This window comes from Pagrus major, chromosome 5 (genome assembly GCF_040436345.1).
Source record: "Pagrus major chromosome 5, Pma_NU_1.0".
In the NCBI taxonomy this organism is placed as follows: domain Eukaryota; kingdom Metazoa; phylum Chordata; class Actinopteri; order Spariformes; family Sparidae; genus Pagrus; species Pagrus major.
The window spans coordinates 23,585,661-23,613,026 of NC_133219.1; the positions used below are offsets into that span (position 1 = coordinate 23,585,661).

At 39.6% G+C, this 27,366-nt stretch overlaps 4 protein-coding genes across 5 annotated transcripts; 2 read left to right on the forward strand and 2 right to left on the reverse strand.

The window, feature by feature from the left end:
* Positions 1–3,853: 3,853 nt before the first annotated feature.
* Positions 3,854–5,405, reverse strand: myl7 (myosin, light chain 7, regulatory). The gene is made up of 6 exons (XM_073465686.1): positions 5,337–5,405; positions 4,576–4,651; positions 4,379–4,483; positions 4,203–4,281; positions 4,045–4,093; positions 3,854–3,958 (listed from the first exon to the last, which is right to left on the reverse strand). The coding sequence occupies exons 1-6, from the start codon at positions 5,370–5,372 to the stop codon at positions 3,854–3,856; spliced, it is 450 nt and encodes a 149-aa protein (XP_073321787.1). The 5' UTR covers positions 5,373–5,405.
* Positions 5,406–7,200: 1,795 nt separating this feature from the next.
* On the reverse strand, positions 7,201–11,540 carry gck (glucokinase (hexokinase 4)). Its single transcript, XM_073465684.1, has 10 exons — positions 11,368–11,540; positions 10,752–10,914; positions 10,488–10,642; positions 10,153–10,272; positions 9,948–10,043; positions 9,764–9,863; positions 9,480–9,663; positions 8,672–8,827; positions 8,134–8,367; positions 7,201–7,938 (listed from the first exon to the last, which is right to left on the reverse strand). Exons 1-10 carry the CDS (start codon positions 11,446–11,448, stop codon positions 7,791–7,793), a joined length of 1,437 nt encoding a protein of 478 aa, XP_073321785.1. The 5' UTR covers positions 11,449–11,540; the 3' UTR covers positions 7,201–7,790.
* Positions 11,541–15,303: 3,763 nt separating this feature from the next.
* On the forward strand, positions 15,304–20,169 carry ykt6 (YKT6 v-SNARE homolog (S. cerevisiae)). Its single transcript, XM_073467018.1, has 8 exons — positions 15,304–15,511; positions 15,904–16,070; positions 16,297–16,379; positions 17,085–17,185; positions 17,275–17,379; positions 17,531–17,596; positions 18,111–18,212; positions 18,309–20,169. Exons 2-8 carry the CDS (start codon positions 15,967–15,969, stop codon positions 18,342–18,344), a joined length of 597 nt encoding a protein of 198 aa, XP_073323119.1. The 5' UTR covers positions 15,304–15,511; positions 15,904–15,966; the 3' UTR covers positions 18,345–20,169.
* Positions 20,170–21,948: 1,779 nt separating this feature from the next.
* Positions 21,949–26,807, forward strand: LOC140996528 (uncharacterized). Of its 2 annotated transcripts, none has more exons than XM_073466953.1 (5): positions 21,949–22,190; positions 22,734–22,791; positions 23,775–23,840; positions 25,202–25,286; positions 25,465–26,807. In XM_073466953.1, exons 1-5 carry the CDS (start codon positions 22,131–22,133, stop codon positions 25,511–25,513), a joined length of 318 nt encoding a protein of 105 aa, XP_073323054.1. In that variant the 5' UTR covers positions 21,949–22,130; the 3' UTR covers positions 25,514–26,807. The 2 variants fall into 2 exon arrangements, with proteins under 2 accessions (XP_073323054.1, XP_073323055.1); XM_073466954.1 differs by lacking the exon at positions 21,949–22,190 and adding an exon at positions 22,411–22,593.
* Positions 26,808–27,366: the final 559 nt, after the last annotated feature.

The window sequence follows — 27,366 nt, forward strand, 5'->3', positions numbered from 1 at the left end:
CGCCAACAGTGTGATGATTCAATACCAAAAAGAACCTGGAGGTAGATGTACTATTTTATAACATGAAATGGCATATATTTTAATAGGGGTGGGAATCAGAGGTTAACTCACGATACATTACTAGTACGATATGTTGCTCATGAGATGGCATCACGACATGGCGATTCTGTGAAACTTGTTACAAGAAGATCATCTAACAATACGTCACGTCGTTTGTGTGTAACTGAAGAAGAAATATACCGCCTAAAAGGCAAAAAGCAGCAATTATGTGTTAATTTACTGCATTGTGGTGTCTTTTTCACAGAATTTGAAATGGACAAAAAAAGAGTCTTAGCTTAGTGTCTTAAACACACACTGAGTGCAACTTGTCCATTTAAAAAAGCCATAAACAGGCACAAGCCCAAACTGCTAGAAATAACAGCAGCTTTGGAGTTAAAATGTTTAAAGGAAGGACACAACTATGGCTCACTACCATTGTTTCAATCTGTGTAGATTAAAAATCCCCCCAGGCTTTAATGAAACCCCTGAAAACTCATCTCTGTTCCTCAAAATTACATATTTGGAAGATTTTTCCATGAAAAAAAGCCCTTCTTGGGTCCAAAATGGCTTCGACGTAACTCTACTACCATGGCTCATTAAGTATTCAATGATCTAGTGATATGCAAATCAGCCAGACTCTTGCTCCGCCCTGATCCACAGCAGCTCGATGTACCTGCTCACTCACACACCTTTGACTCTGTCACCAAACTCCTTTTTCCCTGTTTTACCAGCTCTGTCTGTCTTTTACAATGGGAAATTGTAATTCTGGAGTTCTTCAGTCATTTAGTCAAGTCAAACTGACAGGTGAATCTGTTAGGAGTGCCTGCATGCTTTGTTAAAAAGATCGATACTTGGCACCAGTGTATCAATAATGTATTGTAAGAGGAAGGGATATGATATATTGTGGTATCATTATTTCATCCCACCCCCTATTATTTAATATGTTTGATGGATTCAAAGAGAGAAATACTGAGATATTCATGATTTAAGTATTTAAATATTTGTTTTATATATTTAGATTTTGCAGTGTTACACTGCAACATAATTAACACTGATAAGCACCTATGAAACACAGTTTCCAGTCAGGAGACAACCAGTTTGAACAATCTTAGATTATTGAATTTAACACTGATAGACATTTAGCTTTGTTTTCAAGAAAGGAAACTTTTTGCAAACTGTCTTTAGTAATCCTTGACCCCTCGCTATTTTTTCACACAAAGGTAAAGCATGGACACAAGAGACCCAAAGGTTTGGCACTTAAATAATGCATGAGAAGGTTGAGTGTGAAAGCCCAGTTCATTCATGTCCACATGAGATGTGACGGCCTTAAAGGATGACACACAGCGGAGACTTTTTAGATCTCTCTCCACCAGATGGTTTTCCTGCAGTCGGACCCTCACTGCCGCCATTTTCCTCCGGGTTCCCCTCTTTGGTCCCTTAAAAGCAAATTAAAGACAGACTTCACTCACTGTGACTGTGTGAATGTTGATGCTGTTGCTTTGTTTCAAATTGTCAGCGTCCTCACCATCATTCTCCTGATCAGTCAGATCTGTGTTGTCCTGCGTACTCTGTGTAAAAACAAACATCACTTAATCACATGAACGACATCTGTCACATCAGCACATTGTGTCTGACAGCCTCGAAACCAATCAGTTATGATGGCAGCACTTACCTGCAACAAGTTAGTTTTGTTTTTCTTTCTCTGTTCCAGATATCTGCAAAAATCATCAACAATGCAAAGAAGTTTACATGCAATTGCCAAGAAACTCAGCTGAGTCTGGTTTATCTACAATGATGACAGCCAGTGTGTGTGTCGCAGCTTTCCTTGAAATGTGACTTCCTGTCTCTTTTAGTGAACTGGCCAGGAGAGACTAATGGTCCAGTCAAATATTTATGAGCCTGATTAGTGCCTCACATCTGTGTCTCCCTCTGCACAGTTCAAATGACAAACAGGTTGCAGCTGATTCAGACGCTGAGCTGCTTTTATCTCTCAGCAATAAAAGCCAATAAAGCTGCTCTGCAGCAAATCCTCTGTTTGTATTCTGTTAGTTTCTACATTCAAAACAGCCATGGCTGTAACAATCTGTCATCACACAATGTCTTGTGTTTCTTCAAGGCTATGATTTTAAAGTTGTGTTAGTTTCCTTTACTTATGCGTAGCCATTATTTAATTTTATTTGATTATGCTGGAAAACTGGTGAATGACTGGTCTTCTCGATAACAGGGATAAACAAACACAATTATAGATTGGGCCTTTAACAACAGCTTTTATTTAATCGTTAAAATCAACATGATAAAACCAAACTATTATGAACTTTCTTAAGATGTGGAATTTCCTACACTGCCATCCTGTAATGTGCTTTGAATGTAAAGTACACAGTAAATTCTCTGTGTACTGAAAATTCACAGCACTACTGATGCAAAATGAATCTATTACATTTAAAATACTGGTTACATTTGAGTACACGTGTGCAGTAATCTAACCCACCGTTGCAGATAAGAGTCATGGTTCCTGTTGGCAGGTTTGGTCTTCTTCTTCAGTCCATCTGGTGTCCACGTTGTGCTTGTATCTACTCCTACATCCACCCTGCCTGCAGCTCCAGATGCAATAGGCATTTCTGCCAGGAGGACTACAGATTTCAGAAATCAAACATAAACTCACAGTCATTTGGATGCAACTTGCAGAGTTTCACAAACTCCTCCTCGAACTCCTGTTGTTGACTGGCTGTGTGAGCAGGAAAATGTGGCCGTGGAGTTTATGGAGGTGTTTGTTGTTGTATCCATGGCAACAGTCTCTCAAAAGAATTGAACAGCACTGAGGCCTCTGTGAACGGGAACCACTGACGTCCTCTTTATTTATCTGTAAAATGTTTAGAAATAGTCACATGTGCCTTCACATGTAGTCCAGGGAAAATCTCGGATCACAAAATCTTTTACCAACCAAGAAGAAACTACTTTGTATTAGTTATCTTAAGCCGCGTTTCCATTGCAGGAACTTCACTCAGAGACTACGAACCTTAGCCCAGCGCGTTTCCACCACAGGGACCAGGGTCTTAAGTAAGTTCTGGGAACATTAATTGTACCCTCAAAAAGTCCCTGTTCAGGTGGGGTTTGCAGAACTCAACATTGTTGATTGGTAAAGTGCTCACAGCATTTTTATTTCAGCCACCATTTCTTTTCTCAAATCTGCTGCTGCAAACCAGTTATTTGTTTGTTCATTGTGCTTGTGCCATCAGCATGGAGTTACAAATGAAGGCGTATGGCAGATGGGCTGATGCCATCATTGTTGTATAGATGTGTGCAAAAATCACCAGAATAAAAGTACGCTAAATATGCAGAAAGATTAAAATTACAGTAGGAAAAGAATTAGTACTATAACAATTATTTGTAAGCTTAAAATGACCAGTTAGTTTATCAAACTCTGCTATTCTCTCCTTTCCTTTACATTAAATTACTAAAGTTACACATTTCTTGGTGAGTTACGTTAAACTTAATTAAACAATCAAGGATACGTCATTTTCCTGTGTGTGATGTTCATATTTTTTTATTTTGGCAACACAGCCATGGTAAGGAGTTTTTAGTCTTATTCTATATGCAGCATTGCTGAACAAAATGAGCATTTGAAATCAACGAAGAAACTTTCGAGGAGCCCAATACTTTATTCCTAACAGCATACAAACAAATGAGCCGATTTTTCATACCATTAGAATTGCAGCAGATAGTCATTCATGTTGTTGGATGAAAACCAGCCTGTTTAAATACAGCTATCATAATGTTCAGATGACCTGACGACACTGTAGGATTACAGTCCTTGTTAGGATTCCTCCTTCTCATCTCCGTGTGTGATGATGTAGCAGAGCGACTTGTAGTCGATGTTGCCAGTCGGGTCAATGGGAGCGACAGCGAAGGCCTGATCCACCTGGAGGTTTATAAAATGACTGGTGAAAATAATCATTTTAAAGAATAGCTCGAGAGTCTGTAACTATAAAAATAGAATAGACAAACCTCCTCTGCTGTGAATTTATCAGCCTGGTTCATCAGTAGTCGTCTAAACCTGGATAAACATGACAAGAGGAAGTGTAAGAGGAGAGGAAAAAATTAAATACTGTAATTTCACAGTGAATAGAGCTAACATGAATGCTAAGTAATAAAACTGATCTTACTCATCCTTGTTCACAAAGCCAGTCGCATTGGGGTCAAAAAGCTTGAAAGCAGCAAGTATGGTTTCTTCAGGGTCAGTACCTGGAGGGAAACAAAGCATCACAGAGCATCTCCTGAAAGTTCATCAAAGAAAATTTAAAGATTCATTAGCTCATGATTTGATCTGAAAGGCTCTCACCATTCAGTTTCTCCCCAAATAGACTCAGGAACACGGTGAAGTTGATGGGACCCTTCCCCTCATTCAACATCTCGTCCAGCTCCTCATCTTTGACGTTAAGCTTCCCTGGTACACACACACACATCAACATCATGGTCATCATCTATAGAGCATTTAAACAGATTAAACAGATTAAAATGTAAAAGTAAAGAAAATACCCAGCTGTCCATAGGTCTCCTTCAGGTCCTGTTTTTTGATAACACCATCTCTGTCTTGGTCAATGCAGCCAAAAGCCTGTAGGCACAAACAATAATAATGACAAACAACTAAATCAAAATAGAAATAGACAGAGTAAGACAATAGATAAAATAGAAAATAGACACCTTTTTCAATCGTTTAAACTTCTTTCTTTTGCATTACATGTTTTTACAAATGCAGGCTGATTATTATTCACTTTGATAGAAATGCTGAAAATGAGGTATTTTACTATGCACAGCTCACAATAATAATGTTTTCCTTGACCAAATGTAAGAATATGTTGAATTGCATTTAAGCCTTTTCTTTTTTCTCACTGACTAACAAGATTAGCAAGGGTTAAAAGATATGTTAATTTATTTTAGTGTAATATTTGCATTGTATAATCTGTACATCAAAATTGTATTTATTACATCAAAAAAGAGAATTCTCCATCATTCACTATTGTTGTAAATTAAAGAGAGTATTGTTGCATTTATCATTTATTGTCATTTTAAGAGCCGTTTTTTAAATAAATGTATGCTTTTCATCCGTTCAGTTTGTGTATACGGTCACATCAACCATTCCTATACTGGTTAAGTTAACGAATGAAGGTAAATTGAATATTTCTCTTCCTTTTCATTTTACAATCAAAACCGACAGATTCCTATGGAAATTTCCTACAAGAAAAAAGAGAAAGAAAAAGAGTCTTGTCCAGGCCGGAGAAGACACACTACTGCTGTACCTCTTTGAACTCCTGTATCTGGGACTGCTCGAACATGGAGAAGACATTGGAGCAAGCCTTCTGTCCTCCCCTCTGTCTCTTATTGGAGGCCTTCTTACTTGCCTGAGAAGATGTACGCAAATACACTCAGTTTACACACTTACATTTTCTTTACTGCAGACTGTCAGTCAGAAGTGTACAAATCGCACAAAATACACAATAACCTAATTACAACACATTAATAGATTCCAAAATTGTCTGTTTTTTCATTTTATGTCACCGCTGACTTAAAGTATTAAAAACCTGAAAACGCTGACTGACTTACCATGTCTGAGTGATCGTACGTGGACTCCCAGCCGAGGTGTGATGCTGGGGTGGGTTTTATGTACGGCCAATCTTATCTCCTGCCCTCCTATAATAGCCTGCGGTGGGCAGCACAGTCCCTTACATGGCCAAGGCTGTTCTCTGTGTGTCAGCGAAGGGACCTGATAAGAGGTGAAGCAGCCAGGATTCCTCTGGGCTGGAAAATAGAGATATGAGGAGCAGAGAGGGAGAGAGGAGACAGGGCAAAGTGACCTCTGACATTTGACAGTCACTCGACCAAATAAAGTTTCTCCTCAGAGGTCAAATTTAGCTCAAAATGAATGTGTTATGTGCACTATTATAAAGATTTCAGTAACAGCATTGTGTGACGCTACACAGCAGGCCTTAAGCCTGATTTCTTATAAATATAATAACTACCTGTTGCATATGAGATGATATAGGGACTAAATACTTTATGTAGTTCACTAGTTCTCTGATGGTTTCTATTTTCATATCATACCTTTCTCATTCTTAGTGCTATGACTGTGGACAAATAAATCAGCTGATATATTATCTAGGACAAACTGAATCGAGTAGAAATGTCACTTCTCTTCAGACTTATTAATATTATTTTGGACAGCTTACAGTACATTGGTTGTGGCTAAATATTTTTTTCATTGGCTAAATAATGAGGCCATGGACCAAAATCACATGCTGAACAAAGAATCTATCATTTCCAGCTACACCATGGTTTCCTTCCTCACAAGAGGCTTGACATTGTTGATGTGTAACTCCATAACCAGCATGTACATGGATTATATCTGTGAGAACAGATTCATTTATACATCGTTGTTCTGGGTCCATTTTCAAGTGTGTTATAATAATAAAAGCACTTAAATCTTGTGAAATTATTGTTGCATTTACAGGAAAGAAGATTTTTATATTCAGGCTTGGTAGCTTTCACTCCTTTAATGTAATATTAAGAGGACAATTACACCTATATCACTTTGATTTTGTCGTTGTGTTCAAAGTGTTTTACATTGCTTGATAATGAGTATTGTTTTAATGTGGTAAGTATATTACATTACTTTAAAATTAAAATTGTTTTAATGTGTTTTAATGACAAATCATACTTGTCAATCTAAAAAATATTATAACATTACTTTAAAGTACAGTGGTTCAGTTCAGTGTTAAGGTGCCTACTAGCAAATGTTTACATGCTTTAATGTTCAAAACACAAACTCTGTTACTGCAGCTTCTCTACTCTGATTGCATTGTTTAAGTGCCTGTCTCTTGCCCAAAAATCTGATTGGTCAGCTCTCACTCGCCGGAGCAGACACCACCCACTGTGTTTCTGCCTCAGCTCTATGGGTGTTTTTTCAACCCGGGCCATGCTGGGGGCTTGGCTGAGGGCAGTGACTGTACAGTTGTGACATCACAACCTTACACAAGTCTTGACAGCTCGTTTGAAGGCACTGTTTCACAGGGCTGTGTGCATTTGAGCGTTTGGTTACTTGCACAGTATTTATTTAGCAAATAGGCTGGTTTAATAATAACAAAAAAACAAACAAACAAGAGAATCTCATTTTTTACAATATAGGACCTTTAATTAAGCAGTTTTATTTACAGTTAAGCTTATTTACCTCCATCACATTTCATCACACACTTATGCAAAACTATAACCTACTGGCTAACACACATATGGTTGTAAATGTAAAATTTAAATATACAATACCAGAGAAATATTTCATCGCTCACAAACAGAAATTACAACACAACAAAAGCAGTGAGAATGATGTAGTTTACAACAGCATTTACAAAATCAATCCAATGTGATGTACATCAACCAGTTTGCACTGGTATTATAACGCACTGTCATCAATAATACATCAGCCATTCTTTAAATGGCCCAGTCCGTCACAGTAAACCAATTCAAACCAGTTCAGACACACTGACATTGCTACAAGTTGGTCTAATTCTACCAAATACAGTAGAATAATAATAATACAAGTTGTTTGCTGCTTTCTTTTCTGTACATCTTCCAGTGACGAGTATCCACTTAGCTGACACTCATCCCACAGAGCCTGAAAAGGCCAGAGCTGCCGACTGCGGATGACACGTCACCAATGTTCTCAAACTTAATGTTCAGGCTTGCTCATTGCACAGCTCCCTTTACTGTGTCAGCATGCAAGCAGCCATCTTACAGGCCACTGCTGAGATCAGAGCAGCTCCGCGGCCGCTCCCCTCCTCCGACTGGATGAAGGTGATCTCACAGTGAGGCGTGAGGTCTCTGACGATTTTGTGGAACCTGTCACGGAAACTGAGATAGAGAAACAATATGTTGAGTGTACAGAATGTACAGAAGATATCTGACCGTTGGATATATAAAAACATTGTGTTTTACGGTGGGTTTTCCTTTAAAAAGGGTCGATCTAATGACATAATGGCCTTTCTTCAACTTATTACTTTAATATAGTCAGAAAACTAACATTGAAAAGTCTAAAACATTCCTCACCATGGGTGCAGCTTGTAGACAGATCCATCGACCCCAACCGTGATTGCCAGGACCTCCTGGCTGCGTCGCTCCCGCATCAGGTTGATCACACTAGCAAGCCCTGCGCCGCACATGTGAGCAGAGCGAGTGGAAACACTCTCACAGACCAGACGTACAATGTCGCAGTCCAGCTCTGATGGCAGAACACCCAGTGAGGACAGGATGTTGTAGATTTGTTTTCTGTCCCCGGTGTCACTGTAGGAAAATGACAAAATTGATCAAATCTCTTTCCCACGTTCACCGCCAACACTGTTATATAAGCTTATGTCATCAGCATACAGTTATATAGCACAACAGGCATTACATTTTATTTGATTTTTTGCTATATTTAAGTCATTTTTCCCTCTGTGTTTATGCAAATGCAATGATTGTCTACATGCATTGATAATCTTATCACATTTTTTGTCTTATTTTATGGGATAATATTTTTTTTTTTTAAAGTGCAGTTATTTTTGGCTCGTGGATAACTGCAACCAGGTTAGGATCTGTTGATGCTCACCTCTCCACCTGTGAGACATAGCGCGTCTCAAAGCTGCCACGAGTCTTCAGCTGCTCAGAGGCTTCCCCATTGAACAGCAGGTCTTCATTCACCAACTTCACCAGGACAAGCCTGACCAGCTCACCCATATACTTCCCACTGATCAGCTTCTCATAACTGCAGGGGGCAACAAGAGAAGACATAGCTAACGTTAAAACTATTGAAAAGAAGGATGGAAAATAATTAACTAAAGATATGATGTGAAAATAGTGGAAGAAACAGGAAGATAATGCGCGTCACAAAACACATGAGCAAACGACTGTATTTTTCTGCATGGACTGGAAAAGGAGAGGGGAGCGGATGAGGATGCCAACGTCATTGTTAAAGAGGCTGAATGAGGCTGGACTCAGCAGTTGTCTGTGCAAAGGGGCAGCCAGTGCCAAAGGTAAACAGCCATTAGGGCAAGAGGGGCCATTAATCTGACAGCCCCATCCGCTGACTGACCGCTGACGTATGAGGCCTCTCGCCATTTACAAACATCCTCAGGAAGAACAGTGGATAGCTTAGCAACTACACAGACAGCTCAGGTGAGAGTCAGGTGAGTATTGCCACAGAGCGATGATTAATTCAGAAAAACTAAGAGAACGAGGGGGAGAAGGAGTGTGGGGCACGTTTTAAAGTATACATGAACCTCTCAGCCCTTTAATGACATATTGCTGAGCTTGAACGTACACTTGAGTGTGTGGGCATACAGTAGAAGACGTACAGAGTGATCAAACAGCTCTCTTATGTGTGCATTTGACTGCATGTTTGAGGTGTATGCACTCACAGCTGATGTCCGGGGTTAATCGAGGTCTCGTCCACCACTCTGTCGTACTCCAGTCTGAACTCCTCCAGCTCCCCGTTGTCTCCGAACGCCCCCCACTCTGTGTTCACACACATCCGGCCCTCCTCGCCTTCTACCAGCTCCACAGTCCTCATCTCCTCCATGTAACACGCATTGCAACCAGTACCTGGTCGAAAAAAGAAAAGCAACACAAAACTTTAGATGTGCTTGAGTGTCTGCATGAGTGCATCTCAGTCGGACATTCATGCTTGTGTGTGTTCACTTACCAACAATCATCCCGACTTCACAGCTGCGATCTTCATAATAGCAGGAAATCATGGTGGCTACTGTGTCGTTCACCATGGCAACCACATCCATCTCAAAGTCCTAAGTGACAACACCAAATTAGGTTGAGAGTAAATCCAGCTGTGAAACATCAGTCTTGTGTTGTTTACTAAGAAAGAAACTCACCCCTCGTCTCTTGATAGCATCTCTGAGTAATCCCACAACATTGTTCCCTTCTGCCCCCGACGCCTTGAAGCCTTTGGTCCAGTTAAGCAGGATACCCTGTGGACAGACAAACACAAACCTTAAATGTATAAACTTCATACATAAAACAGTGATGGTTGCTGTCAAGGATCTTTGTATGAAAGCATGTACAGGTATAACAATCTACCTTGTCAATGTCCTCATGTCGTACAGGAAAGGAGAAGGTGAAACCAAGAGGAAGCTTCTTGTGCTTGATATGATGTTTGTCCAAAAAGTCGGACATACACTCTGCTATGTAGTCAAACAGCTGCGGAGGGAGAGGAAGAGAGGACATGAGATGTGGAAAAACTGCACAAAAATTAGTGCTAATTTCATTCTGAGAGGTTTACAGTCAACGCTACACCAGTATTTACAGAAGATTAGACCCTTTAGAAAATAATTTGGCACTCTTAGATAGTTTTGAACAGTTACCACAGAGATTTTACAGTCACTATATCACTTGTTGATACTACTGGTAAATACCATTTCTGCAGTGCCCGTCATGGCATCTTCAGGAATAGAGTACATCTGGTTCGTGGTCTCCACCTTCCAGCTCCTCTCCTCATCTTCACCCACTTTCACGAGCATCACACGGAAGTTTGTCCCCCCCAGATCCAGAGCCAGGAAGTCGCCCACCTCTGTCAAAACATAAACAACATCTTAACACTGGCTTTTCATTCTCTTTTACATCTGGATGTTTTTGGTTTTTTACCAAAATAAAAGTGTTATGACTGATGGAGTATGTACCTGATCCCTCAGGGGTGGAGCAGACATAAGTCGGAAGCATTTTGACGCTGGCCTCTTCGTGCGTCTCTATACGCAGTCCTCGATCCATCTCACGCTGCATCCTCTCCATGACTTCTTTTAGCTCTTCCTTATTCAGCCTGAACTCTGACAGGATCTGCTCTACCTGCGACAGGAGGAGAGAAGAGCTGGTCAGGAGCTGCTGCTGCAAACAGACTAATTAACTAGTGTAAACCTTGTGCACTCGGGCTATGCTTGTAAACCATACGGTGAAGTGAGTATTTTGAAAAGAGAAGTGAGGTTTCACTTTTGAGAACAAGAAGGGAAATCAGAGGCAGTAACAGCAAAAAAGGGGATCAGAGCACAGACAAATAAGATGCTATAGAAAGAATAAGAGTAAACAAAAGAGAATCACAACTTTATCACACAAAACTAAATAAAAATTCAGCTAAATTACAGCACAAAGTAGCGTCTGAACATCTCGAACAAGCTCCTCACCCAGCCTGTGTGTAAGGACTATGGTTAATACACACGACAGCAACATGAGATAAAAACATAAATCTAAAGCAAAACTAAAGGTACAAATTCCTCAACCTCAGACAGAAAATCCACATCTTACCATATGGATCTCATCAAGCACAGAGCTGTAGCTGCAAGGCATTTTCACCATCTGGTCAAGTTGAGAGCTGACACACGGCATCTTCGCAGGTTTAACTAAATGAGCCTCAGTGTGTGTTTCTAGGTGTGTGGTGAGTGTGTGTCCAGACTGTGTGTGTGCAGAGTCAGTCAAGTGTGAATAGCCCTGAATGAGAACCTCAGCTGTTTTTATGCTCAGGTGAAGTGGGCTGGCCATGCCGCACGCAAATGCCCACTCCCCTTCCCCGATCTCACCCCATCTGGTGATCGGGGGTTCGGACACCCACACCCACGCACACGTACACACACACACACACACACACACACACACACACACACACACACACACAAAGAACACCCAGAGCCCAAAATCTACCTGACCTATTTTCTGCAAAGTAAGAATTACATTTTAAGGACAGTTGATTTTTATTGCAGGGAGCAAAATGTACAGATATGTATGTGGATGGATTTATATAATCTGAATATATATATATTCATATATTTAATTTATTTGTTTATGAGGCTCTGTCATGATTGAATAAACAGTTTTTGTAGTCTTTAGTTGAACATTTACAAAAGAACAATAGAAAGATTATTAACTAAGAGATGCTGATTAGTCCAATGCATGTCTTACTTATTCACAATAAATCACAGTTTGAACTATAGGTTTTATGGATCCTCTGTTATCATGGTGAGATTTTAAATGGTTTTACAAATGTTGATAATTAAGTCTACTGTATATTTTCTAATCTCATTTTGATTTTGTGATATATTTTTGATATGTTTCCAGTACTCTGTTGGGCCTTTTTGTCTGCAATTCAATTTAATTGCTCTCTAGCACTTGAAAAATAGACTTTTCAGCCCAGTGAGGTTTTCCTTTTTTTTTGGAGTTTACATGAACAAAAAATTCAAAATCACATCTCACAATAATCACCTTGATTTTCAGTTACTGTGAGGGTTTAAAAATCTCAGCTGGCCTGTTAACCTGGCAAAAAAAGAGTTCAGATACATTCGGTAAATTATTTTTTGCTCTCATGTGGCAAGGTTTGACCTGTGACCTAAAGCTCACCCACCTGAGAGTTTACAACCTCCAACATCACAAATCAAATTAATGTGAACATGAACCACATGATCTGAACTTTTTTTATTGCAGAAGAGCAACATGCAAGGCCACAGGGTTGCTCAATGAGGGAGCTTCAGAGGACTGAGAGATTTACGCATATATTTGTTTTATTACTAACTCGCTAAAATTAGAAACATGTCTCTAAAATTAGCCCCAGTGAGGGATGAATGACCTCTAAAACTAATAATAGTGTGGTACAGGTGAAGGCCTCCTGTGCTTATCAGCCCCAGTAGTTTACCTGACCAGAGGTCAGAGCTTTTCTTAGCTCTGACCTCTGGCTGTGAGGTAACTGTGACCCTCTGTAAACCCAGAGAAGTGCACTGACCTAAAGAAACATTTATGTGTTAAGCAGCATCAAATATACCTCTTAAATGTTGAAGTATGTAGTTTTGGGGAGGAGTTTTTATGAGAATATAAAAATCTTTAAGTTGATTTTCATGATTGAATGAACTGAATAAACAAATTGTCCTCCAGACTGTTTTACTTGCAGGATCCTTCTAAGTCACCACCTCTCAAGCTTCAAACAGTGTTTTGGGGACCTTACTTCCCTCTGAGGACAGCTTGTTTATTAAGATAAATATTTCTAAGGCTGTATTATTACTTACTTACTTATAAAGTTTGAATTTCTCTACAAAACTTTGTCATGCACCTTTAAATGCCCCCTTAAGTAGCTTTAAGTTTGGTAAAAATTCAATTCTTCCATGTTTTTTTGACATCAACTCTCTTCTAGTTATTTCACTATATGACACTTTCATACTGAGTTGAATATTTATACAGAAGACACCATGTTTTGTACTGATGCAACATTACAGCAGATGTTCCAGATGTTTTGTCCATCACTTTATACTGTGAACTGAGATCCATACCACAGCCTAATAGAAAAGCCTAAACGTGTTTGATTTGGTTAAAGACGTACAGGGGTTCTAGGAAACGTGACTTTTTTCCCCTTCTGTCCCAAGTCAGAAGCTAATAAATGCCTTAGGACAGAACTTTTTGGGTCTGTGAGGTCAAACAACATAATCATGAAATGATCTATGCAAATAAACTAAGAGGGGTAAGAGGGTGCCTCTTTCCAAGCTTCGTCTGAGGGGAGGCCCACAGAGTCAGACTTTGGAAACTCCTGATTTAAGAAGTGCACTTATTTCCTCCATATTAACTTATTTTGTACTTATACAATTAACTTAAATTCTTAGATAGATAGATAGATAGATAGATGGATAGATAGATAGATAGATAGATAGATAGATAGATAGATAGATAGATAGATAGATAGATAGATAGACAGCAGCATAAGCCATATGCCATCAGTGAAATACTACCTTGACTTTCATAAACTAAATCTCAGCTTTTTTGTTCTTTACCTTATCCATCGTATCACGACGAGGATTAAATCCTAAGTGTCCTGCCGACCATCAGTGCTCTGCAGTGGAAGTTCGCTCGTTTTTCCCAGGAGCTCTTGAGATTCCCAAGTTTCAGCTGTTAACGTGTTTTAATAACTCCGTGCATCAGGTGTAAAGAAAATGTCATCCTTTTTATGGGAAGCTGCCCAGGCGTTAATGCGATCTACATCATGTCTCTTACATGTCCGCAGTATTTTCAAGGCCTAACAGCTAAACAGTGAAATCAAACCTTTAAGAAAGCAGAAGTGTCATTAATAGCCTAGGGATTTTTCTTCATTCTTGCAGATACTGAAAGAGGATAAAAACTAAGGCTCCATCTTCGTTCTTGCAGATATATTATGTAATAAACTGTGGATTAGTCTTCATTCTTCCAGGCAACAAGTCCAGTCATCCTCCGCGTCGGCGCACTGGTAGCTCCAACAGTCGGTTAATAGCAAAATAGACTTTACAGTAAAAATACCAATAGGCAAACATCCAGGTGGCAGCTTGCCTTCTTACCGACTGTGTTACTTCGATATCTTAACGCAACCAAGAACTAGTTCCAGGAAAGACAATTCATTCCTGCTCCTGGTGCAGCTGAGCTGTCAACAGGTGCACCTAAAGGCTTAGCGGTTTCCATGCCAAAACGATTTCAGTGTGTTGCCTTGGAAATGAATTACGGACACACTTCTGCCATGGAAAACACTTACCACTGAGTTAAGTGGCCAGGACGAAATTGTTAAATGGAGCAAAATTACCAGGAAAACATCAAATGAGGGTGCCATGTTTTTGGTGAGCAGAAATTTGGTAGACTCAAAAGGGCACCACGCTCTTATTATTATTGATTTTCTTATTGGCTTGTATTATTTATTAATACTATTATTTATTTCCAAGATTTTATTGAAATGCTTTTGTTGTCTGCCTTTACATCAAGAGAAGCTGAGTAGAAAAAAAATATAAGATCCTTGAGGATGAGAGTTATTTATGTTTGTTTTAGACCAGGGCTATCAGTTAAGGCTGAAATAGAAAACAGTAAAAATAAATAAAAAAAAAAAAAAAAAAAAAAAAAAAAAAATGACTAGTCATGATTTCCCAAAAATAATCCTAACTCAAAAGAGTCCGACGCAATGGATGACTAAGCCCGAAAAGTGAATGAAGTCAATAAATTAGGTATGTTCTTGTCATTATACACTGTGTAGCTTAAGCGTGTGTATCAACAGCCTAAGAAAAACAAAGTCAGAACAAAGTCTGCTTTCCAGAGAAACGTTTAATGATGAGGTCTCGCTGTAGCCAGCAGTTGAAACATTTTTATTTTACTGCACAAGGAAAAGTTGATATTATACGTCACGACTTAAATATTATTCAGAAGTATATTCGTGTCGGAACTAAGACAATGACTCGGTGATTGTTTCCACCGGAGCCGTTATCTCACCGGACCGTTTGTGGATCGTGACGTGGTGATTGGTCGCAAAACTGCATAGTGAAAACTATAGTCAGCGATAAGTACGTTGTGATTAGATCGCCGGACGTCTGCTAAACATTTTAAAGAGTTTTAGTTTATGTGGAATAAAAAGTTTATTCTGTTGTTTTGAAGGGAACCGAACAGTTTGCTGCTGATTTGTCTGGTAAGTTAGCTGAGGCCTCACGAAGACCTGATAGCATCTGTAGCTAGCAGTATGCATGCCTGGATTTCAGAAATGTCTACAAGTTATAAACCGGTTTTAGACTTATGTTCGTCACCTTGAGGTGACTTTGCACTACTCACTAACAGTTAGTCAATTTGTCTTCGCCTGGAGAATAAGATTAAACGCTATTTAAGCCGAGAGTAGCTTACAATACTCGGCTAGCTTGGTAGCTAATAACAAGGCGGCTACTTTCACTTATAAGCTAACACTTGTCAGCTGAACTTCACCCAAGTTTCTTTAGCTGCGTTACTGTTAGCAGTGAAGCTAGCTGGCTGAGCCGGGTAAGGGATAATGCTCTCATGTGATTGTGCTTATGTCATCTTTCAAATTAGATCATCAGGGGTGTGTGATCGTATTTGCTGTGACTGGCTGAGCAGAACTGATCCGGCGGCAGCATGAAGCTCTACAGCCTCAGCATCCTCCACAAAGGAGCGACCAAAGCCAATCTCCTCAAAGCGGCCTATGACCTCTCCTCCTTCAGCTTCTTTCAGCGCTCCAGGTGGGTCTCACTGAATGTTGCCAGATCTGAGAGATTAAACACTCCTAACGTGTGTTTGACTCATTTTCTGTGTAAATAGCAGAGAGTATTAGGATAATATCAGTGATTTGTCTTATATCAATTAGTAGAAGCAAATTGGATCAGTACATTGTTTAATATGAATACTGCTCTCAGAACATGCTGGGCTACTTTCCCACTAGTGACATCCTTGTTTTGGTTTATTCAGTGTTCAAGAGTTCATGACCTTCACCAGTGCCTTGATTGTTGAACGGACAACACAAGGAAGTCGTGCCTCTGTCAAAGAACAAGGTAAAAATGTTCACGATCAGCCCAGTCTGAAGGTCATGTCAGCAGTTTATCTTTTGTTAACTTTATTTAATTTCAACATATTTTTTTTACCTCATTTGTTTCATTCTGCCGGGAAACATTTCACTTCTTCATGTCTTTTTTGGTATTTGGTTTTACCTACTGTAACCGTTTTGGTGCGCTCTACACTGATCTAGTTCTCACAAGATTTGGTGCCACTCAGTTTACAATACAGTATCAACTTGATGTTGTTTTGTGTGAAACATAAGCATTTAGTTAATGATATTTACAGTAGCAGTGGTGTCCCGGTGACTGATTTATTTTATGCTTAGGCTCTTTCTCCTTCTGTGTATGCCAGCTGCTCTTACCTTTACACCCCTGGTCCCTTGCTTTTTGCCTCTTTTACACTACTTTTTACCCTCTCAGGATTATACAAGTTGATGATCATGTGGAACAACATGTGTCGTGAGGCTAATGTTAAAAAATGCCAAAAATGCACGATTGTCGTGAAGCATTTTCCCACTACAACAATGATTGCATATCATTTGCATGTCATGATATGGAGAACATTGTGGTAAACATTTTTTTTTTTTGCTTTTTGTAGGAAAGTGCACCAACTGGTTCTGGGTTCACCTTTACCATAACACCAGGAATTTGTATTAGCCTTCTGTTTTGATAATACTGTGAATTTTTAACCATTTTTTTCAGAGTACCTGTGCCATGTGTATGTAAGAAATGACAATCTGAGTGCTGTGGTGATCGCAGATACTGAATACCCACAGAGAGTCTGTTTCACATTGCTAGACAAGGTGGGTATAAAAACATGTAAATGAAGACACATAATTATTGCACTTTGCTGTCATCTTCGATAACGACATTGCTCTCTGTTTTTTTTTAGGTATTAGAGGAGTTCTCCAGGCAAGTCGACAGTATAGACTGGCCTTCTGGTAATCCTGAAACAGTAAACTACAAAGCTCTAGATATTCACCTTGCTAAATACCAGGTCAGTTTATAATTTGTTCATCAGGAATTATGTCAAAGGAATATCTGAATGGTTACTCAAGAGTATAGACTTTGTGGTCAATCAAGGAACTGCCAAGTCAGTATGCAGTAGTGTTGTATCTGACGTGTTGTTTTTGTTTTGTTTTTCCCAGAACCCCAGGGAAGCAGATGCAATGACCAAAGTGCAGGCAGAGCTGGATGAGACGAAGATCATTTTGGTAAATTACTGCATACTCCATAAACTGAGACTCAGTATTTTAATCGAGGATGAAATAAATGCACATTCAAAGATTTTTTTGAGTCAGGGAAAATAATCAATCTATATTTGAACAGCCACGAATGTTGGTCAAAAAGGAAAAGTTTTTGTCTTAATTTGTTGAAATACAAAGGCATACATTGGCCATTATTTTCCTTGTTCTTTCACTAGAGCATTTTTGATAATTAGATGCTAGATGAAATCATAACAATCTTTCATTAATGTCTCTATAGGCAGATTTTAAACACAAATCTGTGAAACTGTTGCTGTTGTAATGCAACAGGTTGAAGGGTTGCTTGAATTTGAATCGAATTGATTAGGGAAGTCAAAGGCGATACCCAGCTCTTGACATCAGTTTAACTAACTAAATTGTGCTTTTACATGCCTGAAATAGTATGTAATATTTACATAGTCCTTGTCAGGTCAAAATCTTTACATGTCACACTATTTCATAGAGAAATGTTATGTTTCTGTAGCACAACACCATGGAAAGTCTGTTGGAGAGAGGAGAAAAACTGGATGATCTTGTGGCAAAGTCAGAGCACCTTGGAAACCAGTCGAAAACCTTCTACAAGACTGTAAGTACTTAAGACTCTCCTTCTGAACACATGACTGAAAGTCAAACTGCCACTCACTGTTTCAGATGCCTGACTTTGTGCACGTTAAACCCACAGGCACGGAAACAGAACTCATGCTGTGAAATCATGTGATGCCGCTGCCTCGTCCTCGTGGACACGCCTCTCTCTGCCTTTCTGCTTTTCCTACAACTCCCATCATGCACCTGCCACCAGCTCTCGACACAAAGGACAGGGCGGACGCTGTCTAATCCAGGATGGGGTGCCAGGATAGGGGCAAGAAAGGGTGGAAGGTGGTGGCCCGTCGGAGCGTGATCTGTCTGGATTGTGGCTGATGGGGGCTGAAGGAGTGATGGGGTTTGGTCAGGGGAAGAAGTAACACTCAAATTATTTTTAACCTTTCAAACGGTAAACATCTGTGTGGTGTTTCAATACCAGCCGAGGACATAATAGTGTGACGTGTAGTGGTGATGTATTGTTGAAAAGTCTTCAAACCATTTAATGTTATTCAGATTCAATCCGATCTTAACAGTTTGATTTCAAAGAGTATTAACCACAGTTGTGCTTCTGCTTTAAGGCAACTCTGACAATCTCCAAGTCTTATCTTGTGAATTCATAAAATACGTCACCGTAATGGTTCAACTATTGTCATTGCTGTCCACAAGGTGGCGTGCTTATTTACTTAAATGTTCCAATGAGCCTCAACATTGAGGTCAGTCTAAAAACTAATGTGAGCCAAGACAGCAAGTGGCTGATCAAAGTCTCACTGAATTTTATTTTGAAACATGTTTGCTCGACTGGATTAAATTAACAGACTTCTTTGCTTTTTTTCTGTCTCATAGTGTTAAATGAAATCTTAAACATTCCCGCTTTGAGTGAGTGTGTTATTGAGTGATGATGCATCTTAAACCTAATGAGAAAATGAGAGAATAGGTCTTCTTCATAGACGCAGCCTTATTGCAGCGTGGCTAACATGTAACCCCTCCCTGTCCTGTTTAAACATTGTGTTGTCTCATGAGAAGGATTCTCTGTTTACTTGGTGTACTGTAGACACGCTTTTCACTCTGATAGCCAACACACAGGACACTTAAACAGGTTTTTACAGTTCCAAAGCCCACTTGGACCTCTGCAGTCCAGGGCTCATCTGTACCTCTCAAACCTGGGATCACTGATATCATCTGTTATGACTGAGGTGATTCTGGGAATCCTCTTGTGCTGTTGCACTCTCTGGCCTCGAGTTTCTCCTGAAATGGGTGTGACGTTTGAAAAGAGACCAGACGTGGGTGATATTTATAAATTGAGTGATTTCAAATCCCAGTCTTATTTTAAGACACTCCACAGCTGACTTTTTTTTTTTTTTTTTGGACTGTCAGCACTGTTTGTATTTAGGTCTGACTGGTAGAGATTTCTTTCTTCAGGAGCTTCTGATCAGTTTAAGATAAAGAAATGCCTTGGGTTGTGTATTTTAGATGTTTCTCTGCTCGCTTTCAGCTGTATGTGCGTATGATTTGCTGATATACAACATCTGCAGGCTGCATTGATGTTGAGTGCCTGTGTGTGAGGACTGTTGTGTGTGTGATCTGAATTGCTCTTTCTGCTTTTACAGTGTAAACTTTTGTGCAATATCTCTGCAGACTGTTGGTGTTTGTCTTTCTCTAAAGAGGAGAGAACAAATGGAACTATTTCTCTTTAAGGACAGTAAATTGACCTTTATATATGCTATTCTTACAACTGATTTCCATGTGAAGCGTGCCCAGGGTTGTTTCTGACATATTTGTTTCAATTCTTCTTTTCAAAATTTCCAATTAATGTGCTAAATTTGAAAACTTTGCTGTAGCTTTTTGCAGGTCATGTCTTACCGACCAGTGTGTTAATCAGTCTGCATTAAACGTTTTGATCCAGATGTGGTTTGCACATTTAAAACTTCAGATAATAAACTGTTCTTTTCTGTCTGTATTAACATTTTGTTTTTGATTTGTTCAAACACTGATTGTGTACAGAACGTGTAATCTTGCTCAGATAAACACGAACAATGGCGTCTGGTGTGCTGGTGATATTTTCCGATAACCAAGTGGAAACTATTTTTTCCAAGGTGGCAGTCAGGTGTCGCAGGAAATCCTGTAAAACAATGCAAACATAAACTTCTCCTGTGCAGTGTCTGAAAGTCAACAGGCCTCTTTTTAAATACTTTAATCAGCAAACAGGACGGTGTGACCTCTCTGCTTCTGCAGGGGGAAGCTGATGCACCCTTCAGGTGTTGTAGGAAATGTTATTAATAGGAATCCATAAAAGATCAAAGGGTGGACTTAAGACAACTTCTAAATCGGGGCTTAAAATAACATTGCAATAGTTTTAGGCTACATTGTGATACACAATATATCAAAAATGCTTTAAATCTCCTCAAAAGCACGTAAATGCTCGTACTGGGTGAAAAAAATCAAATATTACAACATTTTTGTCCAGATGCCTCGATATCAACATTCAGCCATTCTGCAGGAATGAGTATTGGTGCTTTCATCAATGAGATTTTGATAAATTATCAGTAATGTGGATATAATGACTAAGTGGGGATGTGTTAGAGCAAGTAGAACAGTCTCAAGTTCATAAAATGACATCACTTTACTGTAAAGCAGCCTTTAAAACAAGGAAAAGACAATACCTATGCCACCTCATAATATCCTAAATCTAGGCGATGATATATAATCTTATGTTAAGATAATAATACATTTTATTTAAATTGTGCTTTTCAAAATACTAAATATAGTATAACATCGATATATTACCCAGCCTTATTGCAAATGATCACAAACCTGAGGTAGCATGAGCAAGGAGGTCTTTTCATCCATTGTTAGCCCACGTGTAAACAAAGTAGTCATTGTCAGAAAATCTTTTTTTTTTTTTTCCTTTTTAATACACAGAAAACTAGAAATTAGATAACTTACATCAACATTTTAGCTCCTACCCCTCCTCCAATCTATACACCCAGGGGGCTTACACAACATGGCGTCATGTTCTTAGAGGGTCACAACAAGTAATACTGTATATGCAGTGATGGAATGTAACTAAGTACATTTCCTCAAGTACTGTACGGTAAGTGCAACTTTGAATATTTCCATTTTCTATTACTTTACAGTCCCACTCCACTACACTTTGGAGGTTAAAAACAAAAAAACCCACTGAAACTGAATATCTGATCTGATAATTATATTATACAATATTAACATACACATAAATATGTTCATAATTTACTTTTACTTGCACTTTTGATACTTAAGTACATGTATTGCCAGAAAATTACTTTTGATACTCGAGCACGTTTAATATCACATACTATAAGACTTTTACTCAAGTACTATTTGTATGGGTGACTTTCACTTTTACCAAAGTAATATCTTAAAAAGCCTTTTGTGGCTCCAGAGGAGCTGATAAATCTGATAAATTGCCTCCTGTGATGTCACTCAGTGGCTAAGTTGCATTGTGGGTAATGTAGGTGGCAGGATTTAAAAAGAATAGAAGAAGTGTTACCTCTGGCTCTGCTGTAGTGATATTGATCATTTGATTTTAAACTGTCTATTAAAAAAAAACTTGCCTACATTACCCACAATGCAATTTAGCCACTGAGTGACATGACTGGGGGCAATTTATCAGATTAAATGCAGCTTCCTCTGGAGCCACAAAAGGCTTTATACTACTTTTCTCATGTATGCAGAGGTGCTCACCAAGACCTGTAAACACGCTTTAATGTGTACAATTGGTGGAGCTACCCTTTAAGGATGCTAGTCGTAAAGTACGATTTCAAAAGAAGGACTTGAATGCAGCACAAGAGGTGCGTCTCCGCTGAGGTGAGCAGAGAAGAAGAGAGGATCAGAGAGGAGCGCAGAGGAGCAGGAGCTGGTGAAGTGACCCTTCACAGCCTCGGACATGTGGACGGAGGTGAATAACCAGAGCAGGACGGTCAGCAGCAGCTTGAACAGCTCGAAGGTAAGAACAGAGAAGAAACAGACGCTGTTTCTGTGCAGCAACGCACCAAAAACAAGCATTTCTCTCCGACTGTGCGTGACGAAGAAGTACAACTGACTGACGTGTTTACAGGCTTTCTCAGTGTTTCATTCAAGGTTTTAAGCTGCACCGGAAGCTGTTGTGTTATCCTGCTGCGGCAACAAGTGTTGTCTCGACTGGAAATATGTTGTTTACTTTATATTTTCTTATCTTGAATAGTTTTCTTATCTGTGCGTCTGTCGCTGCCCCCGAAGCGCTCTGATTTTCCACACTGTCGGACTTCCTGCAGAAAGTCTCCCACTGACTTGTAGCTGATCGAGCCTGCACCTCTTTCTCCTTCTTTGTTTCTCCTTCTTTTCACTGTGGGACCCAAGCTGTTGTCATTGTGAGTGATTTTTTTTTTTTAACCTGCAGAAGAGAAGCAGTAACCGAGCGGTGGTGGTGGTTTTCCTGTTATGTCCTGTCAGTGCACTCTGCTCTACAATTTTGTTTTTGTCAAACAAGAATGTTTTGCTTCATTTTCAGATGGTTGACCGACATCTCCTCACAAGGCAGCTCTTACACACAGATCAACAGAGGAATGGTGAGCTTTATCTCTTCTGTCTTCTGTTTCTTCTTCTGTTGTAGACCGAAGCTCACAGGGAGCTTCAAAATGGGCCATAATGCATCTACATTATACTGTATCGTGTGCTTTTTAGTTCTAGTTTAAAGCTGAACTGCTTCGCTGCAAGGAGTCGATTATTTGATTTAAAGAAAATCACTCGTCAGCTATTTTGATGATCGATTAATCATCAACATTTGCTGGTTCCAGCTTCTTAAATGTCAGGATTCACTGCTTTTCTTTGTCTTTCACGACTATAAGTGAAGAGTCTTTGTGTTTTGGAGTGTTGGTTGGTTAGTTTTTTTACATTTCATAAACTAAACCAGTTGTTTTCAAAGGGATTTTGTTGCAACTATAGATTATTGTTGCGATATACAACTATACAACAACTGATGAATGAGTTTTTAATTTACTTGATCAGTACTTTGGATGCACTCCTTTCCTGATAGAGACAAATTCCATTCCCTAAAAAATCCTTTAAAACCTTCCAGGGACCCACAAATAAACGGAGTGATCAGACCAGTTATACAGACCAATTCTCACAGATGTTAATACAGGTGTGTCTTGAGATTTTAACTTCCCCTTTCGTTTGCCTCGGTCACAAAGAGTTTGAAAACGCCAGATAGATGCCAGATAAACAGGGAAATCCACTTCAGGTGAATTCCATTTAGTAGTAGGTCACCTTTTTAATGAATGCCAAGACTTTTAGTTCAGAGCAATAAACAAATGGCAAAGTTCCAGAGAAGCAAAATAAAGGTGCTGTGGTCACAAAGATGCAAATTTTTCAGTGTGGCGAGAGGAATATCATGAGCACAGGCTGCATGAAACACTGCAGCTGCGGTCAATGCTTACAGACTAAACTACTAAGTGTATTTGAAGAGATCGGAGTCGGATGAAAGTTTTTATACACACATAGAGTTTATAACAAAACATACAAATTATTTCTATTTTTTCCCCACATGAAGTTTCAACTGCAGCTGCCACTTCTCGCTCAGAGGACTCTGTAACCAAGACCAGTGGAATCATCCCTGGTAAGTCCGGCTTTGACCAAAACCTGATGTCTTCACAGACCCCGTGAGACCTGTTTCAGATGTACCACCCTGAGCTAACTGAGGCCGCCTGTATCACTCAGAGAGCCGAGACCAACAGATAAAGGGGGAGTCGGGTTACACCACCGGCAGCTCAGCAAGCTTTAAAAAAAAAAAGATCAGAAGATTGTTTTGGCAGATCTTTTTGGAGTATGACTGCAAAACAGTGGGCGTCTTGTCATTTTGATCTTATTGTTTGTGGTTGTTTTCATTGGCTGTGTCAGAAACTGAAAACTTTCAGAAACTCTTTTGTAACACACACTTCTGTCTCTGTGCGGTGTTTCGGTGACTTCCCAGTTCTGCTTCCTGCTTATTGTCTGAACCTTGTACGAGAGAACGAACCTCCCTCATGTTTCCCTGCTTGTGTTTGCTTGTGGAGGGTATAGACGAGCACGTGCCCCTGTCATCAGTACGTATAGGAAGTGTTTGACTGTGAGAGTATGCAGATGTGTGACCGAATCAAAAGAGGCATTCCTGGGAGTTGAACCTAAAAGTGGTGCCTCCATGCCAGGGGTGTCAAACTCAATTTCAATTTCAGGGCCACAGCAGGGCTATGGTTTCCCTAAAGAAGCATAAATGCCTCTGCATTTGATTATTATTGGATTTAGTAATAACTTAGTCATTAATAACTGGCTCTTAAGCAGAAGTCTATGAAAAATAATGGCAAGGAGACATTAAAAAAATAATTTCTGATAACATAATCTGTTTAATTGTTGGACTTTCTGTCGCTTTTCTTTCTTTTATGTTAGGTGTGAGCGCTGCCATGTGTATTCACTTTTACCATCTCTCATTAAATTTCCTTCCCTCTGCATCGACTTTTCTTTTGTTGAACATTGTCCTGGGCTGCTACTATTAACTTAACTAGCCACAACCAATCAACATTGAGATGCCATCGAGGGTATAATGATATCTAGCAGCTCGATGCCTTCAGTGTACGGATAACAAAATCAGGATGTATTCAGGGAAATGAAGTGTAAAGTACGGAGTTTTGAAATGCAGCATAGAGTTGTATTGCACAGATATGTTCTTTGCAAGCTCTAATGAGGTGTCAGCACGGATTCTGTCCACAGGCCTTGAGTTCGAGATATGTGCTCTTTGCAACCATCCGGTCCCCATGGAAAATGTTTAATGTTTGAAAATTAAAGTTATGAAGTAGGTTTGAAGCACGCAAACCATTAATAGTCATACAGTATAGTTTTTGTCTCGGGTAATCAAATGACTTCTACCCCCTGCAGAAAACATGCATTAGCATATGTCTAGTTGTGTTTTATCATGTGAAAATAAACGTGTGTGTATTCTTTCAGGTGCAATTGCTGCGACACTGTTCATCGCCTTTATACTTGCTCTCTACACTGTCCTCTGGAAGTGCATGGTGTCACCACCACAGCGGTAAAGAACAGACACAAGCCCTAACTTGATTTTGCCGGCGCTTCAATTTGATTTTGCTGACACAGCAATTATGCAAACTGCCATCGCTGGCCTGGCTTTTAGCATCACATGTTAAATTGTGTAACTGATTTATTGCAGTTGTCATTGTAAACACACTCCTTTTGTGTTTCCCTTTCAGAAAGCACAGCAAGGTGAGAATGAGAGGACAGCCGAGGGCTTCTGTGTGAAGCCTGGCTTCTGTTCAGCAGCTCGTTTTGGGTCTTAATGGTGCAGAGTAAAAATCTGAGAGCAGACTTTGCTCCCAGTCTTGGTGAAGCACTAGAGTGACAATATGCCATGGAGGAAGATCCTCCTGATGGATCCAAAGATCTAACCACAAAAGAACTGACTCAGCTGAGTTTCCATCAGCTTTACTGTCTGTCGTTGGCTCCTGTTGACTCAGAGCTCCATGTTGATGTGAAAAACTTGTTTTGGCAGGTCAGACTGTGCCGCTTTTTTTTCAGTTTTCTCCCCCTGTGAACTCTGCACTACTGACGAACGAGGCAGTTCTGGCCACAGCTCGCTCCACTTGCCAATAAGCTGTGTTTGTGCATGTGTGTCTGAGGGAGAGATTGTGGTACATTTAGTTTATGTATATTTTGCATGGTTTTTGCATGTCTTGTAGGTGCACCAAATGGACAGTTGTCTTTTAAAAAAGTTCTCTATTCTGGCAGAGTATTTCTATATAATATTTTTAAAATAGACTTAATGGCCTCAGTGGGTTGCATTTCCATTTTAATCTAGGTTTCTTACAGGAGACCTTTCATGCTTCTTTGTTTTTTCCTTTCCTTCAGTGTGTTACAGGCTCCTGTGCATGTAAAAGGTGTTGATAGTTAAAAAGCCCAAAGTCTGTGATAGTGGAAGCTCCTCTCTCCCACAGAAAACAATGCTCCTGAAACGCCTCGTCAGTAGTCCTGCCTTTTATTCTGTGACTTCATGACATCACACATTTGCATACTTCATGCATACTGTATATTCACATTAGAACTGAAGCAAACTGGAAGCTGAAAACACAACAGAGCCCACTATAGACATGGTGAGCAGTGCTGGCTCAGGCATGTGCAAGCTGACCAATCAGAGCAGACTGGGTATTGGGGAGGGCGGCCTCAAAGAAATGGGAGCTAAAACAGTATGAGAAAACTGATGTGTTTTTTTTCCGAGCATTAAAGCATCTAAACCCATTCTAGCATTAACCCAAAATAAAATCTGGAACACGCAAATGTGCATAATATATAATGCGTCTCCTTTTAAAGATTTTTTGGGAAAACTCCTAAAGCTTCCAGGATGTTCATGACAATTTGCCAATCACCTCCTCTTGAGTCTTTAGTTGACATTTGGTTTGGAAAAATATGGAAATGGATTTGGATTTTGTTAATATTTGTCCACTGTTGTCTTCTTTGAAATCCCCACGGTTTATTCATTTTACTCAGGATGATGTGACTACTGTGTCACCGCTGACTCTATAATAAACTGTGACTTTTACATCTGCTGGAGTGTGAATATAAAGAAATGGTAAGATCAGTCACCGTTTGGTGGACAACCTGCAAGTATCATTATCAGGACTTCAAATGAGACTCACCCCACTTTCAACTCAGAACGGCCTCATGTATGGCACACATGTATGTAGTCACACAGGCCGGATGGACACATCCTGCACAAATAGACCAAGTCCAGCAGCCCTTAAGCCACTTTGCTTGACATGCTTTTTATGAGATGCTATCTGAGTAGAGCCAATCACAGCAGCAGTCTGACACTGTGTTGTTTTTAAGAACCAGTTGTGCAACTATAAAAACAAAACAGAGTGGAGTTATAGTAACCCAACTAAGTAATGGGCGGGGAATGTGCAATGGCATCACTGTGAAGAGTGTTGGAAATTCTGGGGAATTCATCAGAGCAGCGTTCCTGTAACTGTTGATTGATTCAAAACTGATAAAAATAAGATACAAATCATCTGAACTGTGCAATCCAGTCATATCTTTGGCTTTGATGAAATGAAGTGCATCTGGATTTCTCAAAACATCAGCACAGATAGTTTTGATTT

Coding starts and splice junctions, on each gene's coding strand:
- myl7 (XM_073465686.1), bottom strand. CDS start 5,372: ATGTTCGAGCAGTCCCAGATACAGGAGTTCAAAGAG. Junction 4,282..4,378: donor ATTTGGGGAGAAACTGAATG/GTGAGAGCCTTT, acceptor GTTTCCCTCCAG/GTACTGACCCTGAAGAAACC. Junction 4,094..4,202: donor GGCTTTGTGAACAAGGATGA/GTAAGATCAGTT, acceptor ATGTTTATCCAG/GTTTAGACGACTACTGATGA.
- gck (XM_073465684.1), bottom strand. CDS start 11,448: ATGCCGTGTGTCAGCTCTCAACTTGACCAGATGGTGAAAATGCCTTGC. Junction 10,044..10,152: donor GACATGAGGACATTGACAAG/GTAGATTGTTAT, acceptor GTCTGTCCACAG/GGTATCCTGCTTAACTGGAC. Junction 7,939..8,133: donor GTCTACAAGCTGCACCCATG/GTGAGGAATGTT, acceptor TCTCTATCTCAG/TTTCCGTGACAGGTTCCACA.
- ykt6 (XM_073467018.1), top strand. CDS start 15,967: ATGAAGCTCTACAGCCTCAGCATCCTCCACAAAGGAGCGACCAAAGCC. Junction 17,380..17,530: donor TTCACCTTGCTAAATACCAG/GTCAGTTTATAA, acceptor TGTTTTTCCCAG/AACCCCAGGGAAGCAGATGC. Junction 17,597..18,110: donor ATGAGACGAAGATCATTTTG/GTAAATTACTGC, acceptor ATGTTTCTGTAG/CACAACACCATGGAAAGTCT.
- LOC140996528 (XM_073466953.1), top strand. CDS start 22,131: ATGTGGACGGAGGTGAATAACCAGAGCAGGACGGTCAGCAGCAGCTTG. Junction 22,191..22,733: donor GCAGCTTGAACAGCTCGAAG/GTAAGAACAGAG, acceptor CTTCATTTTCAG/ATGGTTGACCGACATCTCCT. Junction 22,792..23,774: donor CACAGATCAACAGAGGAATG/GTGAGCTTTATC, acceptor CCCCACATGAAG/TTTCAACTGCAGCTGCCACT.